Below are 17,314 nucleotides of genomic sequence, written 5' to 3'. Positions count from 1 at the left end.
CTCAGTGTCATTCCCAGTTGTTCTTTCCTGGAGTATGGGCAGATTCCTGCATTTAGATCTGACCTGATGGAGAACCTGCTAATCTCTAACCTTGAGAGCTTCCTGGATAAACTTGCTTGAGGTGCTAGCGTTCAGTCATATTCTGGTTTAACATCACTGGCATATGTCGTGAAATTTGTTGTTTTGCATCAACAGTACAGTGCAATACATTATAAAAAAAACTATAAATTACATTAAGAAGTATAATTAAAAACTTAAATTAAATAAGTAGCACTTCTCCATTCGGAAATATGATGGTGGAAGTGAAGAAGCTGTTCCTAAAACACTGACTGTGTTACTTTAGGCTCCTGTACCTTCTCCTTGATGGTAGCAATGAGAAGGGGACATGTGCAGGTGATGGGTGTTCTTAATGATAGATGTGACCTTTTTGAGACATCAGCTTTTGAAGGTGTCCTTGATGCTGGTGAGGTGATTGTCCATAATGGAGCCCTCTGAGTTTACAACTTACCGCAGATTATTCCAATGGAATGTAGTGGCCCCCTGTGCCAGATGGTGATACAATCAGTTACAATGCTGCCTACAGTACATCTGTAGAAATTTGCGAGAGTCTTGGTGACATACCTAGTCTCCTCTAACTCCTAATGAAAAATAGTCTGTCGTGCCTCCTTTGTAATTGAATAATATGTTGGGCTTAGGATAGATCTTCAGAGGTGTTGACATGCAGGAGTTTGAAGCTGTTCACCCTTTCCACTGCTGATCTCCCAATGAAGACTGGTGTGCATTCCCTCAACTTCTCCTTCCTGAAGTCCACAATCAATTCCTTGGTCTTACAGACGTTGAGTACAAGGTTATTGTTGCAACACCATTCAACCAGCTGACTTATTTTACTCCCGTACACCTCTTTGTCACCAACTGAAATTCTGCCAACAATAGTTTTGCCACAGGTAAACTGATAGATGGCATTTGACCTGTGTCTAACTGCTTAGTCCTGGGTGTAGAGAGTAGAGCAGTGGGCTATGCACACATCCTTGAGGTGCACCAGTGTTGATTGCCAGCAAGGAGGAGATGTTATTTCCAGTCCGCCCTATGTTCCTCCAAAGCGAGAGGCAAGGATCCACGCAGAGGGAGGTACGGAGGTCCAGGTTTTGGAGCTTGTTGATTAGAACTGAGGGTATGATTGTGTTGAGCACTGAGCTGTAATCAATAAACAGCAGCCTAACCCTAGGTATTGCTATTGTACAGGTGATCGAAGGCCAAGTGGTGAGCCAGTGAGATTGCATTCACTGTAGAACAATTGAGGCGATAGGCAAATTGCAGTGCATCCTAGTCTTTGCTTAGGAAGAGTTGATTCTAGCAAGATCAGGCTCTCAAAGTACTTCATCACAATAGATATGAGTGAAACTGGGCAATAGTTGTTAATGCAATTCACCCCACTCTTCTTGGGCACAGGTATTGTTGCTCTTTTGAAGCAGGTGGGAATGTCCTACTGCTGTAGTGAGATTGAAGGTGTCTTTAAACGCACCTGCCAGTCAGTTGGTACAGGTTTTCAGAGCCCTGCCAGGTACACCATCAGGAGTTGGCACATTGTAGGGGTTCACCCTCTTGAAAGATGTTCTGATGTCGGCCTCTGAGACAGTGATCACAGGGTTTCTGCCTCATGGGAAGTTTTGAATCACATTTTCTGGTAAAGGTGAAATAGAGCATACATTTTATTGTCACACTTTACAGTCTGGATGCCAATCAGAATGAAGGGAAAAGAAATTATAGTAATATAAATCCATATTGCAGCAGTCAGCCAAGCCCAACAGACTCCCACAGAACATGCCAGGAAAATCTGTACTGACTCCTTCCCTTATTACATGTGGAATTTTAAATAAAATTCAAAACTCTACACATTAATGTAGTTTGATTTGTTATTACTGGCTACCAGAAGAGTTTGCAATCTATATGGATCACCACGACAAATCCTTTCCATTTTTTTTCCACTTTCCACTAACTTTCATAGGCCCCTTTCAACAAATTCATCACTCTGTTCAGGAGTGAGGGTTGGAACCAATTTTAACCTAACTCATCCAGCATGAAATGCGATGGTTGGCTTTACTCCACCCTGGATATTACTCCCCATTTGTTTTATTTAGGCAGCGTGTAAAGGTAAATTGACCTGATCATGCCATGATCGCAACATCTGGCTGAGTTTGAAATGTCATCTACTTGTCTCCTGGGATACAGCTGATCTGTCTCCAAATTATGCCAGTATAACTTTCTATTGTATAGAAATGGTGTAAATTTAGTGGATATAAACCAGTGTTCCTCAATCTTTTTTAGCCCAACATCCCCCTAAAGCACCTTCATACTTGCCAACACCCCTCTTGGCACAGTATACTTTCCAGCGAAAAACTTGTTTACCATATGCTAACATGAGAAAAGTGATTCTGCTTTAAATTTGTCTTTAAACCCAGCTTACACAGTACCTGTGCACTGTACAGCAGCTTCAATATTAATGTGATCCTTGAGCTAGATGGTTTTTAATAAGATCTGAAATACCTGGTTCAAGTTGTGACAGCAAAAACCTCAAGTCCCCACATGTAACAATGTCTAAAGGGTGTCTGTTTTTTTGTGAGAATGTGGTTGCCTGCACTGAAGCCTCTTTGAACAAGGTAGGAGGATGGAAATGAAATGAAGAGCAGATTGTCTCTTCTCCAAAGACTTCGAGTGACAGCATAGCCACATATTGCAAAAGCCGACAATTTTGAAAAGCATTTTTGCTTCTTCATCGTTCTGAATTTCAGTAATTTCTTCTTGCAAGCTCTTTTCTTGTTTTTCCACCTTGCAAAGAAATGGGTTAATTACCCAGTCTGGAATTTCTGGATTGTTCAAATCCTTGAATTGATTCTGAATATCCTTCTTCAGTGACTGCAGTTGTAAACAGTACTCTTGCAAATCACTGTCTGTGAAAAGGAGTGGTGTATTTTCCATGCAGGGAAACTGTGAGAACATTCTTCCCCCAATGTTTAGCTTATATATTTCCAATTTTCCAATGGAAGTGGACACCACACTTATTGCCTGGATTAAATTGTAATTCTCACCCTGCAATTTCATATTTAGAAGTTCATTTTGCCATACAGATCGGCTAGGTATGCCACATCTCCACGTAGAAGTTCAATCTTGTTTCCCAAGCTTTCGTCGATTTTGAGTAAAAATTCAACCACAGTGTCAAAAAGATCAAAGAAACATTTTAAGTGGCAGCCTTTTGTCAGCGAATGCACTACAGTGTGAAGAAGCAAGTGTTTAAACTCTTCATCGTTATCTTGGCATAACTGGTGAAATATTCTGCTATTTAATGGATGAGCTTTAATTTTGTTGATAGCAGATATTACAAAAGTCATGCTTGAAAAAATTCACTGGCTGAGGTGTTTGGCTGCAAGATGTCGATAATGAATTACACAATGGACTGCAAACAGACTTGGATTTTTTTAAAAATAAGTGGCACTAAACCAGCATGGCGACCTGTTATATATAGTGCTCCATCTGTTGCACAGGAAATCGTGTTCCTAATCAGAATACTTTTATTCCTAATATACATTTTGACTTCATCGTAGATTGACTCTCTGTTGACAATTGTTTTTAACTTTCTACAAAAGAGAATCTCTTCATATACTTTTCCATTTCGGATAAACCGTACATGTGCCATTAGCAATGCCTCGTTGTCTCACACAGTTGATTCATCCAGTTGTATCCCAAATTCTGTTTTTTGTAGCTCTGTGAGTAGTTGATACTCAATGTCTTCATTCATTTTGTCAATACGATGAGCTCCCGAGTTACTACTCAGAGGAACTGATTTTAAAATACTGGTCTCCATTTTGAGAACAGTGGTGAGCACTTCTGATACAGCAGGCATTATTAATCTTTCACCAATTGTATGAGATTTTCCACACTTTGCTATCTTTATGGAAATGTTCTAAGAAGCAACGAGAGCACTATCAAGGTCATTTTAGCTGGCTCTGCAAGTGACTCGAATGTACAATACTTTTCAAATTCTTCTTTCATTTTCTGGAACGGAGTAATACATAAGTAGCTTTTTCAGAGTGCAATCTTGATAGTTTTATGGCTTCATTAGACAGTTTAATATTACAAATAAGATAGACGGAGCATTGCTGATCTGATGGAACAGAATAAAACCACACCACAGGTATGTAACATTGTATTGATGCACTTTCTGCAGTTTCTGTTTCTTAGCAGGGTAAGAATTCAAGGATTCACTACCATCAGACTCAGGGAGATTGCTCCATGTGTATTTATCCATCATTAAAATAAAATAAAATAAATTAAAACAAAAAATTAACACAAACTGGGAATGCCTATCAGATAACACACACAAAATTGCTGGTGAACGCAGCAGGCCAGGCAGCATCTCTGGGAAGAGATACAGTCGACGTTTCGGGCCGAGACCCTTCGTCAGGACTAACTGAAAAAAGAGATAGTAAGAGATTTGAGAGGGGGAAGGGGAGGGGGAGATCTGAAATGATAGGAGAAGCCAGGAGGGGGAGGGATGAAGCTAAGAGCTGGAAAATTGATTGGCAAAAGGGATACAGAGCTGCAGAAGGGGGAGGATCATGGGACGGGAGGCCTAGGGGGAAAGAAAGGGGGAGGTGAGCCCAGAGGAAGATGGAAAATAGGCAAGGAGTGATTGTGAGAGGGACAGAGAGAGAAGAAAAAAAGGGGGGAAATAAAAATAAATAAGGGATGGGGTAAGAAGAGGAGGAGGGGCATTAATGGAAGTTAGAGAAGTCAATGTTCATGCCATCAGGTTGGAGGCTACCCAGACAGAATATAAGGTGTTGTTCCTCCAACCTTAGTGTGGCTTCATCTTGACAGTAGAGGAGACTGTGGATTGACATGTCAGAATGGGAATGGGACGTGGTATTTAAATGTGTGGCCACTGGGAGATCCTGCTTTCTCTGGCGGACAGAGCGTAGGTGTTCAGTGAAACGGTCTCCCAGTCTGTGTCGGGTCTTGCCAATGTATATTCTTGTGTGTGCCTATCATATGTTGATGGCAGCAATGAGTTGACACGGTTGGTCAGGTCTATGCCTCAAGATAGGATGCCACTTATTGCCCACCCCCCCAAGAATCTTGAATGCCCCCCAATAACATCTACTTCCCCTTAGGACACGTAACTACCCCTGTTGAGAATCACAATCCTTATCAACAGTCGTTGTTGCAATGACCCGCAATCAGTTGCCATCCTCTTAAGCTTTTTGTCGGGTTTTTAAAATATTATTGGAACTGTGGAGCAATAAATTAGAGGATACAACATCTTATAAGGACCGTGCCATATTCAGTTGCTGTTAGTGGTCTGACTGTTTCAACAAAGCTTAGGGTTTATTACAGAGAAGTTGCCCAGAGGAAGGTCTTAAGATCAATTAGAATGTCATTGCTCCAGATGGCAGATTCTAATACCCAGGCTTGTCAGTAAAAAAGCACCATGGTTTTGATGAAAGATGTTTTGTTGTTAACAGCAGTAGGAATCAACTGTCAAAGCTTTTTCACCACGCCACTGTCACCAGTGGTGCTGGGGTTGAGTTTCCATCAAAGTGTTTGTGGTGATTGACTGGGACATAAGTACATGTTTCCCATGAATTAGTTAGGAAACTCTGCAAGTGTACCTAGCTCCTGTGATAGAGGCCTGCAACATCGACTGTTTGTTCCTCTCCATAGATGCTGCCCGACCTGCCGAGTTCCTCTGCATTTCCAGCATCTGCAAAATCTCTTGTATTTTTGCCTTGTGTTTTCATTCAAGATACTCTGCTGGAGCAAGCATTTTAGGAAGCATTTCAAAATATATTCCATTATACTTGAAATCTGTTAGACTTTCAAATCCCAGCACAGTATTGCTGTCATCATGAAGTGAACTGAAAAATGTTATGATAAGAATAGCAAGAATAATAAATTTTAAACTTGAAGTAAGGTTAAAAGATCACCTGGGGACCAAAGGAGTCATAACTATGCTGCTGATGTCAAGTCTAACAAACTTGCAAAAAGTATGTAATAGTTCCTTATGTAACCCTCAGGTTCGACTTGCGGCTTACTCTCGGGAAAGACAGCCTCCAGCCCAGCCAAACTTCAGAAATCTTGTTTGTGTGGATGCTGCGTGATGTGTTCCCCTGTTACAAATCAGTACCACGAATGAACAAAGAGTACACGATGTGCAATTAAACGACTGAGCTTTATAATTCTTTATTTGACTATGGGGTTAGTAAAGAAACAAAAAAAGGAAAAAGGGCCCATTCTCATGCGACAGTCTATTTTGCAACGCTGGAACTCACGGTTCTCCCGCCTGTTCATTCTCCATCGAATTCCTCCCTGGGCGTCGTCGACTCCCAACCCCATTCCAAGTCCACTCCGCCCTGCAGTCTACGACTTCCCCGTTCCGGCATCTTCTCTCTCCATCTTCCACCGAACAAAAGGCCGCGAAATCCCTGCTCCCAGACCCACAAGAAACAGCAACATGCCTCTCATTGGCTAGCATACATTCCAGTCCCTGTTATCTCAAGTCATAACCCAAACATTGCTGCTACAGAGAAACCATTACATTAGCCGTGAAACATTACAGAGAGGCCATTACATTAGCAGTGAAACATTACAGCGCGTTACACTTATTACTGAGCAGGGTAAACCTGGGAATTGTAAAATTCGCCATTGGGGTGTAAATGCTGAGGAGAAGTTATACCACAGGGATATAGTGATTGAACCTTATGAGACATGGAACCTGCTTTCTTCCCATTTTTATGAATGATTTGACTGTGGAAATTCAGTTGAAAGTGTCAGTAAATGAAACATCTGAGAAAATACCCAGTGTATTGTCGAAATTGAGTATGAGGGCAGGTTAGCATTGTAACAAAATCTTACACCGGCAGATGTAAAATCTGTCTATGCAAGTGGAAGTGAAAGAGATAAGTGGCAAAATAAGAGTTTTTATGTTGGATGTATTGCAGCAGTCAACAAAACCAATAGAATGGTGAGCTATGTAATCAAAATAATTGGATTTAAATTATGATTAAAGCCACTATGATCAGAGTATCCATTGTTTGTCTCCAAGATACAAACATGACATTTAAGCACTGGAAACATTCCGGACTGTGGGGAAGTTGAGGAACGACTGAAGACACAAATACTGACCAGCTTTGGGATTTTGTACTCCAGTCTCTGAAACAGTAATTACATGGATTTCTTAATAAACATGATAAGTATAAACTGAATCTTCTGATGTTAATTGCTTGAATAATTCAGCTCTGTCGTGAGAGACATTTGATGATGTTTTGAGGTTTGCCTTTTTAAGGATTTTTTTGTACTGAATTTGCAAATCGTGGGTTGCACAAACACAATGTTTTGTTAATATTTATCAAATTTTGAAGGGAAAGATTCAGTATGTGTATTCAGGTGCAAACTGACTAGATGTGAGTCTTCCCCTGATTAATGTAGACAAAAGGTAGTCAGGGGGGATCAGACTGTTCAGAGAAAGACCCAGTAAATCGCGTAGGCTTCAGTAAAACACTGTGGGAAGTTCCCTGTGTGGTAAAAGCCTCTCTTCGGGAACTATGTCCAGGAATTTTCAGGATGGGCAATGAAACTTTGAGTGAGAATATGCCTCTTGTTTCACTTTTTGAATCGCAGTTCATGTGTCTTTTTCTGTCCTAGTACCTTTTACTCTGTTCACGTGACAGCCAGGAAATATGATATCAGCCCCTCTCAACCACTGCAACTCCTTCTGCCCCAAATGAGATTGAATCAACTGGTAAAATACAAGCGACCCTGCAGCATCAGTAGCAGCAGCACAGTAGTTCAAGTTTTTATCCAGAGCGAGTCAGGTTTTGTCATAATTTATCGGGCCTCCGACAGTTATCTCAAACATAGAGAGCAGGTGGAGTTATAGCAGGAGTTTTCCTGTGGTAAACAAGCTAATGTGCCAGAGCTAGTCAGGTAGCAGGCATTCTCAAGATGCAGTCGACAATAGGGTTGTAAACTAAGCTCCAAGAGGCAGCGTGCTAGTCACAAGTTGACCTGAGGTTGTCAATGGACACATCAGGGTTCAGGGAAGAGGGAGAAATGTTAGTCTGGCTAGTCAATATACACTTCATTATGCATCATTATTGTTTTACCTTGTTCTATCTCAGTGCAGCATGAGTGATTTTATCTGTATGAAAGATTTTATCTGTATGAACAGACAAGCGTCTCTCTTCATCTCGGTACATGTGACAACAATAAACCAATTCCAATTCCAATAGCACACTGAACACTGCAATGTGGAGCATTCCTGTCCAGATCCATGTTCAGGTAGGGTAAAATGTATTTTAGTAACAGCGTTAAATTGTCCCAGTGGAAGCGGCTGGTTTCATTGAGATCTGCTATTTTAAATGAGTACTAGACCCGTGATTTGTCGAGAGAGTGAAGCTAATGTCTATTTCAGATAGTAGCTTGAACAAACCCATAAACAATGGGTTACGGTTGCAATCTTGAACTAAAGAGCAACACTATATTAGATAGAAGGCACACGAGGAGTAGAATTCTTGAAAGTGATTCCATCGGTTGTGGAATCAGTTCAGTGTTGAGGTGAGTTAAGTTATCCATTCTGGTTTAGGAGCCCAACAGTTGAGAAGGTAAGAACTGTTCTCGAACTAGAGTGTGGGATCTAAGGCTCCTCTATCTCCTTCCTGAAGGAAGCAGCGAGAGGAGAGCATGGCCTGGATGATGGGGTGAAGGGTGCTGCTTTCTTGTGGCAGCACTGCTTGGAGATATGCTCAGTGGGGGGGGTGTATCCATTGCTGTGATGGACTGGGCTGTATCCATTACTTTGTGTCGGCTTTTCCATTCTTCGGCATAGTTATTTCCATACCAGGCTGTGGTGCAACCAGTCAGGATACTCTCCACTGTGCATCTATAGAAGTTTGTCAAATTTTAGATGACATGCCAAATCTGCACTAGCTTCTAAGAAAGTAGAGGCACTTTCGTGCTAGTCACAGGACAGATCCTCGGAAATGTTAACGCCAAGGAATTTAAAGTTACTGAACCTTTGATCTCTGCTCCCCTGATGAGGACTGGCTCATGGGCCTCTGGTTTCCTCCTCCTGCGGTCAATAATCAGCTCTTTGGTTTTGCTGATGTTGAGTGAGAGATTGTTGTTGTGGCTCCACTCAGTCAGAACCTAACTGATTTAAGCAATCAGATAAAAGTCCTACTAGAGCAGTTAAGAATCTGAAGCTATGTTGTGATATTCTACGTCAGATAGCTGATTTAACCTGTGCAACAGTACAGTTGTTATGAACAACCCCAGTGACCATCATTTAGGAGTAAATGAGAATGAGAGATGGAGAAATCTTGACATGAATTGTAATTCATGGACCACTCTTGGTGTGAAGAGAGTACCACATTCAGCACTGGCCACTGATACCCTGTACTTTGGCTCACAGATGAAGAGTGGATGTCTGCGAGATGTTCGGGAATGTAGCTGGTGCCCAGTGGAATCGGTGGCAGGGGGCTGAATGGGTTATTTTATGATGCATCAGTAGCCAGCATTGCTTGAGGCAACGAGATTCAAAGTTCAGAATCAGAACCAGGTTTGTTATCACCAGCATACGTTGTGAAGTTTGCTGACTTTGCAGCAGAGTACAATGCAATACAGAATAATAGAAAAAAACCTGTGAATCACAGTAAGGTACATATACTGTAGTGTAGAAATAGAAATAAAAAACTAGTGAGATAGTGTTCATAGGTTCAATGACCATTCAGAATTCAGAGGGTAGAGGGAAAGTAGCTGTTCCTGAATCACTGAGTGTGTGCCTTCAGGCTTCTGTACCTCCTACCTGATGGTAACAGTGAGAAAGGGGCATGCCCTGGGTGCTGGAGGTCCTTAATGAGGGACACTGCCTTTCTGAGGCACCGCTCCTTGAAGATGTCCTGGATACCACGGAGGCTAGTGCCCATGATGGAGCTGACTATATTTACAATTCTTTGTAACTTAATTAAATTACTTCAAAAACCCTTGCTTCAAAGTAGATTTTTTATGAACCTTGAGGTTCATTTCCTTGCAGGCATTTACAGTAGGACAAAGAAATATGATACAGTCAATGAAAAACTACATACAAACAAAGCCTGGCAGCCATTGGGCAGAAGAAAACACACGGTGCAAATATAAAAATAATAATAAATGAATAAAACTGAGAATATGGTTGTGCAGCAATTATTCTTGGTGGATTACAGGTTCTTGGCATATTTTAAAACCTCACCATTATTTTTAGATAACTGTATTAATTAATTCACACCTCCATGAAAACAAGGCAGAGCTAAGAGCAGCCAGGCATAGGTCTCAAAAGCAGCACATATATCTGCTTGGTGTATTGCCCTAAGTGTTGGACTGCATGGTATCTCAGGTGAAGGATGGAATGTGTGTTCTTTCATAATGATTTATTTAAAGAGGGCCTCACCATCTTTTTTAAGTTGGGCGGAGACCGCGAAAGGACAGGATGGGGCTATGCTTCTGCTTGCCGGCCCTCAGCATCCTTGGAATTGAAACAAATAAACCCTGTGAGTCAATTGGTTTGAAATAGGGGAAATAAACTTGCCTTTTTTTCTTTGGAAGTGGGAGTTCATTGCAATTCTTATACGATGATGTGCTTTCTACTTAGGTTGGGATTGACTTCACAGCGTCCAATGGAAACCCTCGTGATGCCAGCTCTCTGCATTACATCAACTCCATGGAATCAAATGAATACCTTGCTGCTATTTGGGCAGTGGGACAGATCATCCAGGATTATGACTCGTGAGTTCACTTTGCTGTTAGTAGGGAAAGCAGGTTGAAAGGGTTTGGAAACTCAGTAAGTTTAACACATACGTTAGTCAATTTTGGAGAGTCTTTTTCCAACTGTAATAATAGCTCTTATCAAGGCAGAGTACTGGAGCAATTCCTATTCACTCCATTAGAGCCAAGTTTAACATTTCAGAAAAGCAGCCTAATTCAGGCATAAAATGCTTTTCAATTAAGTGGTTTGCAATACTTAGTACATGGAATACAGTCAATCCACTCATTGATTCACCTAATGACTAATGTTCAGCGCCAGTCACTTTAGCAGAATTAACGTACTTGGAAGAGATTTTGATTTTTTGCTTCCTCTGTTCCAGCTCTTGTAAATTGCTGTTCTGAGTTGATAGATTTAAGCACTGAGAAAGTGAAATTCTTCCCGCCAGTAACTGTGCAAGTAACAGCGAGTTCCTGGTTTTCTCCTCTTGCCACCTTTTCAGAGCATTAGTGGCAGGGGGGACAGATTTACTGCCAGCAAGCAAAACTTTCTTGCAGGTCTGGACGGGTGTGATTTCAATAATTCAGCGATGTTCAGGAATCTTCTGCTCATGGGGTGATGGCTTAATTATTGGTGGCTTTTAATTTATGTGAACATAACAACCGGGGCAAACTACTGACAGTGGCCACTTTATTAGGTACACCTGTACACCTCGTTAATGTTAATCTTAATATTAATGTTAATGTTAATCTAATCAGCCAATCACGTGGCAGCAACTCAGTGCATAAATGCATGCAGACATGGGCAAGAGGTTCAGTTGTTGTTCAGACCAAATATTGGAATGGGGAAAAAGTATGGTCTGGGTGACTTTGTCCATGGAATGACTGCTGGTGCCAATTGGGGTGGTTTGAGTATCTCAGAAACTGCTGATCTCCTGAGATTTTGACGCACAGCAGTCTCTAGAGTTTACAGAGAATGGTGTGAAAAACAAAAACCAAAACTCCACTGAGCAGCGGTTCTGTGGGCAAAAACACCTTGTAAATAAGAGATATCAAAGGAGAATGGCTGGACTGGTTCAAGCTGACAGGAAGGTGACAGTAACTCAAATAACCATGTGTTACAACAATGGAGTGCAGAAGAGTATCTCAGAATGCATAGCACGTCGAGCCTTGAAGTGGATATGAAGACCATGTACACTCAGTGACCACGTTATTGGGTATAGGTGGCCACTGAGGAGATTTAGACTGTCACTTGGTCTGACCATGGCTGCTCTGTGGTTTCATGTATTTGTCTCCATTTGTTTTTGGGTTGTGCCCTCATTTATTGACTCACCTGAATGGAAGTGGCACCTTGCCATTAACCACATCTGTCAGTCTGGAGTCGCCTATGTTTCAGACCAGACAAGGGCAGCAGACTCCTGTGACTCCGATGGGTCTTTGCAACAACTGGGTATGATGGCCACCATCATTAAATTTTATACTTTTCCATCATTTCCAGATGGATTTACAGGTGTCCCCCGCTTTACAAAAGTTCACTTTGTGCCAATTTGCTTTTACGAAAGACCTACGTTTGTACCTGTTTTCGCTAACCAAAAGAAATCCGGAGGATTTTCGCTTTTACGAAAAAAGGTGCCCGCTTTAAACTTGTGTTTGCCCCGAGAATGACTACCATGACCCTGTAGCCTTGCGTGGGCAGGTGTGTGCGCATGCGTGTACGTGCTGATTTTTTTTCTACAAATCAGTTTTTGGCTAAATCTTCCCGATTCTGGTAAGTGAAACTACACTACATACATTATTTCTACTTTATATAGCAAAAAGGCACCCGCTTTAAACATGTGTTTACCCCAAGAAAGACTACCGTGACCATGCAGCCTTGCACGGGCTGGTGTGTGCGCATGTGTGTACGTGCCTTTTTTTTAGGTTTTATGTGCTATTTGGTATGATTTGGTAGGTTATTTTTTGGGTCTGGGAACGCTCAAAAATTTTTCCCATATAAATTACTGGTAATTGCTTCTTCGCTTTACGCCATTTCGGCTACGAACGGTTTCATAGGAATGCCGTACTTTCAGTTAGCAGGGGACACCTGTGCTAGGAATTGTGCCCCCACCCCCCAGAGCTACAGAGCAGATGCAAATGCTAACTTGGTAACTTAATCATTATACATCATAACCTTTCTATTTCCAAGCCTACCTAACCTGTTTAAAAATCTATAAAATGAGCAACCTTCCCAGTGTTTGCGTCATGCAAAACAGATTGTGTTCCTAATTGACAAAGGATGGAAGTTAGTGATGATTCTGCATTCAGTATACAAGAGTTTCTCCCTGATATTTGATATATTGTCTTTGGTATAGTAAAACGTCTCAAGGTGTTTCATAAGTGCTTAACACCCAGATCAGAAGTTAGAACAAGGACTGCAGTGACTCAGGAAGGCAGCCGATCACCAGCTTTACTGAAAGGGCGCTGGAGGTATTCTTTGCATTGACAGTCAGGCCCATGAGATTTGCAGTATATTGTGGGTGGGCAATAAATTCTTATCTCCCTTCAAGCTATCTTTGCTGCACTGCTGAGAGAAGTTCTATTACGGCGATGACAGATTAACGGAAATATCCAAGCTAATAACATCTTCTAAGATCCAAACTAAATTGCATGGAGGTGCAAGTCGGGAGACAGATTTTGGAAAGATACAAAAATAACAGGGCTGTTGTCATGGGTGACTTCAACTTCCCTAATATTGATTGGTATCTCCTCAGTGCAAAAGGTTTAAATGGGGCGGATAATGTTAGATGGGTCCTGGACATGTAGTGGTGTATTGCTGCTATCATCCCATGAATTTTCCATGTTGCTAAACCTTACAGATGACAGTGATCATAAGCAGTCCCTGATGTATCGGCCTCCACCTCTGACAGCTCATTCTCTGTGTAACAAAAAAAACGAACTCTGATATCCCCACTGCACCCCTTCCTCCAATCACTTTAAAATGATGCCCTCTTATATTAGCCATTTCCACCAGTACTGCATCCTATCAATATCCCATTGTACCCTACGATAACTTTCTACACCATCCAGTAGTTTTCGCACCACTGACCTAAGACTCACTGATCCATAATTCTCCAGATTACCTTCCTTCAACAAGAGAAAAACATTTTCCACCCTCACTGCTGCAGTGGCCAGTGAGGACAGAAATATCATCGTCATAGGTGCAGCATTCTCTTCCCTTGCTTCCTGCAGTAACCTGGAGCATATCCCCTCTGGCCCCGGAGACCTACCTATCCAGCAAATGTTTCAGCACCTCCTCTTCCTTAACATCAAGGTCTCGCCCAATGGTGAATAGTGAAACCCAAAGTAATCATGAAGGAACTCCCCTACCTACTCTGACTCCTAGCACGTTTCCTCTTTCATCCCTGTTTTGACCTATCCTCACTCTAGCCTCCTCCTGTTCTTCACATACGTGTGGTAGGTGCATGGAACAAGCTGCCAGGGGTGGAGGCAGGTACATTAAGGACAGTTAAAAGGCTTAGATAGGCAGTTAACTGAAAGAAAACTGGAGAAGTATGTGGGAAGGAAGGGTTGGATTGATCACAGAGTAGGTTAAAGAGTTGACACAACATTGTGGGCCAAAGGGCCTATGCTGTACTGTGCTGTTCTATGTTATAAATGTGAATTTTCCATTTGTTCTATCAAATAATTAACATAATATTATTCATAATAATTGACTTTGTGGTAATATCGTCAAACTGAGAATTATTCCCTTGAGTCTTGTTCATTGTCATCATAAGATTTTACATATTTTACAAACAAAATCACTGCTTCTGATCACTATAAACTGTAAGGTTTAGCAACGTGGAAAATTTAGTGGATGATAACAGGAATATGTTGCTACATGCTTTGAATGGTGTAGTCCATTTCCTACACAAGATCACTTTTGGATCTGCTGGACTGAATCTGAATTAAAATGCACTCAGTGGCAACTTGATTAGATACAGGAGATGCCTTATAAAGTAACCACCGAGTATATTCCTTGCGTTCATGGTCTTCTGCTGCTGTCACCCATCCACTTCAAAGTTCAACATTTTGTGTGTTCAGAGATGCTGTTCTGCAGGACCGGATGGTGTCAGTACCAGGGTGCTCAAAGCCTGTGCCCCTCAGCTATGTGGAGTACTTCGCCATGTATTCAACCCGAGCCTGAGGCTCCAGAGGTTTCCTGCACTGTGGAAGACGTCCTGCCTCGTCCCTGTGCCGAAGACGCCACGCCCCAGCGGCCACAATGACTACAGACCGGTGGCATTGACCTCCCACATCATGAAGACCCTGGAGAGACTTGTTCTGGAGCTGCTCCGGCCTATGGTCAGGCCACACTTAGATCCCCTCCAGTTCGCCTACCAGCCCCGACTAGGAGTTGAGGATGCCATCGTCTACCTGCTGAACCGTGTCTACGCCTACCTGGACAAGCCAGCGAGCACTGTGCAGGTCATGTTTTTAGACTTCTCCAGTGCGTTCAACACCATCCACCCTGCTCTGCTGGGGGAGAAGCTGATAGCAATGCAGGTGGATGCTTCCCTGGTATCATGGATTCTTGATTACCTGACTGGCAGACCACAGTACGTGTGCTTGCAACACTGTGTGTCCGACAGAGTGATCAGCAGCACTGGGGCTCCACAGGGGACTGTCTTGTCTCCCTTTCCCTTCACCATTTACACCTCGGACTTCAACTACTGCACAGAGTCTTGTCATCTTCAGAAGTTTTCGGATGACTCTGCCATAGTTGGATGCATCAGCAAGGGAGATGAGGTTGAGATTGATTCCTGGGATGGCAGGACTTTCATATGATGAAAGACTGGATGAACTAGGCTTATACTCGTTGGAATTTAGAAGATTGAGGGGGGATCTGATTGAAACATATAAAATCCTAAAGGGATTGGACAGGCTAGATGCAGGAAGATTGTTCCCGATGTTGGGGAAGTCCAGAACGAGGAGTCACAGTTTGAGGATAAAGGGGATGCCTTTTAGGACCGAGATTAGGAAAAACTTCTTCACACAGAGAGTGGTGAATCTGTGGAATTCTCTGCCACAGGAAACAGTTGAGGCCAGTTCATTGGCTATATTTAAGAGGGAGTTAGATATAGCCCTTGTGGCTAAAGGGATCAGGGGGTATGGAGGGAAGGCTGGTACAGGGTTCTGAGTTGGATGATCAGCCATGATCATACTGAATGGCGGTGCAGGCTCGAAGGGCCGAATGGCCTACTCCTGCACCTATTTTCTATGTTTCTATGTTTCTATGAGTACAGGTCTACGGTAGGAAACTTTGTCACATGGTGTGAGCAGAATTATCTGCAGCTTAATGTGAAAAAGACTAAGGAGCTGGTGGTAGACCTGAGGAGAGCTAAGGTACCGGTGACCCCTGTTTCCATCCAGGGGGTCAGTGTGGACATGGTGGAGGATTACAAATACCCGGGGATATGAATTGACAATAAACTGGACTGGTCTAAGAACACTGAGGCTGTCTACAAGAAGGGTCAGATCCGTCTCTATTTCCTGAGGAGACTGAGGTCCTTTAACATCTGCCGGACGATGCTGAGGATGTTCTACGAGTCTGTGGTGGCCAGTGCGATCATGTTTGCTGTTGTGTGCTGGGGCAGCAGACTGAGGGTGGCAGACACCAACAGAATCAACAAGTTCATTCGTAAGGCCAGTGATGCTGTGGGGATGGATCTGGACTCTCTCACGGTGGTGTCTGAAAAGAGGATGCTGTCTAAGTTGCATGCCATCTTGGTCAATGTCTCCCATCCACTACATAATGTACTGGTTGGGCACAGGAGTACATTCAGCCAGAGACTCATTCCACCGAGATGCAGCACAGAGCGTCATAGGAAGTCATTCCTGCCTGTGGCCATCAAACTTTACAACTCCTCCCTTGGAGGGTCAGACACCCTGAGCCAATAGGCTGGTCCTGGACTTATTTCATAATTTACTGGCATAATTTACATATTACTATTTAACTATTTATGGTTCTATTACTATTTATTATTATGGTGCAACTGTAACAAAAACCAATTTCCCCCGGGATCAATAAAGTATGACTATGACTATGACTGTTGTAACACATAGTTAGAGTTACTGTCACCTTCCTGTCAGCTTGAACCAGTCTGGCTATTCTCCTCTGACCTATCTCATTAACAAGGCATTTTTGCTCACAGAACTGCTGCTCAATGAAATTTTTTTTGTTTCTCGCACCATTCTCTATCACCTCTAGAGACTGCTATGCATGAAAATCCTAGGAGATCAGCAGTTTCTGAGACATTCAAACCACCCTGTCCGGCACCAACAATCATTCCCTGGTCCAAGTCACTTAGATCACATTTCTTCCCCATTCTGATATTTGGACCTAAGCAAGAACTGAACCTCTTGACCGTGTCTTCATGCTTTTATGCATTGAGCTGCTGCCACGTGATTGGCTGATTAGATATTTGCATTAATGAGCAAGTGTACCTAATAAAGTGGCCACAATGTGTATGACAAGCTTGTC

The 17,314-nt window shown here is 42.5% G+C and overlaps 1 protein-coding gene across 5 annotated transcripts in view; it reads left to right on the top strand.

Annotated features, from left to right (window-relative positions):
* The window catches only part of cpne2 (copine II), a 273,889-nt gene that overhangs the window by 137,938 nt on the left and 118,637 nt on the right, over window positions 1–17,314 (top strand). For all 5 annotated transcript variants that reach the window (XM_063066745.1, XM_063066743.1, XM_063066741.1 and 2 more), the window contains one exon: window positions 10,682–10,815. In XM_063066745.1, the coding sequence (XP_062922815.1) occupies window positions 10,682–10,815 (134 nt within the window). The remainder of the gene's footprint in view (window positions 1–10,681; window positions 10,816–17,314) is intronic.

This window comes from Mobula hypostoma, chromosome 14 (assembly GCF_963921235.1).
Source record: "Mobula hypostoma chromosome 14, sMobHyp1.1, whole genome shotgun sequence".
Classification (NCBI taxonomy): domain Eukaryota; kingdom Metazoa; phylum Chordata; class Chondrichthyes; order Myliobatiformes; family Myliobatidae; genus Mobula; species Mobula hypostoma.
Note: the sequence above shows the minus strand (reverse complement) of the source record. Positions and strands in the feature narration are given on the sequence as shown.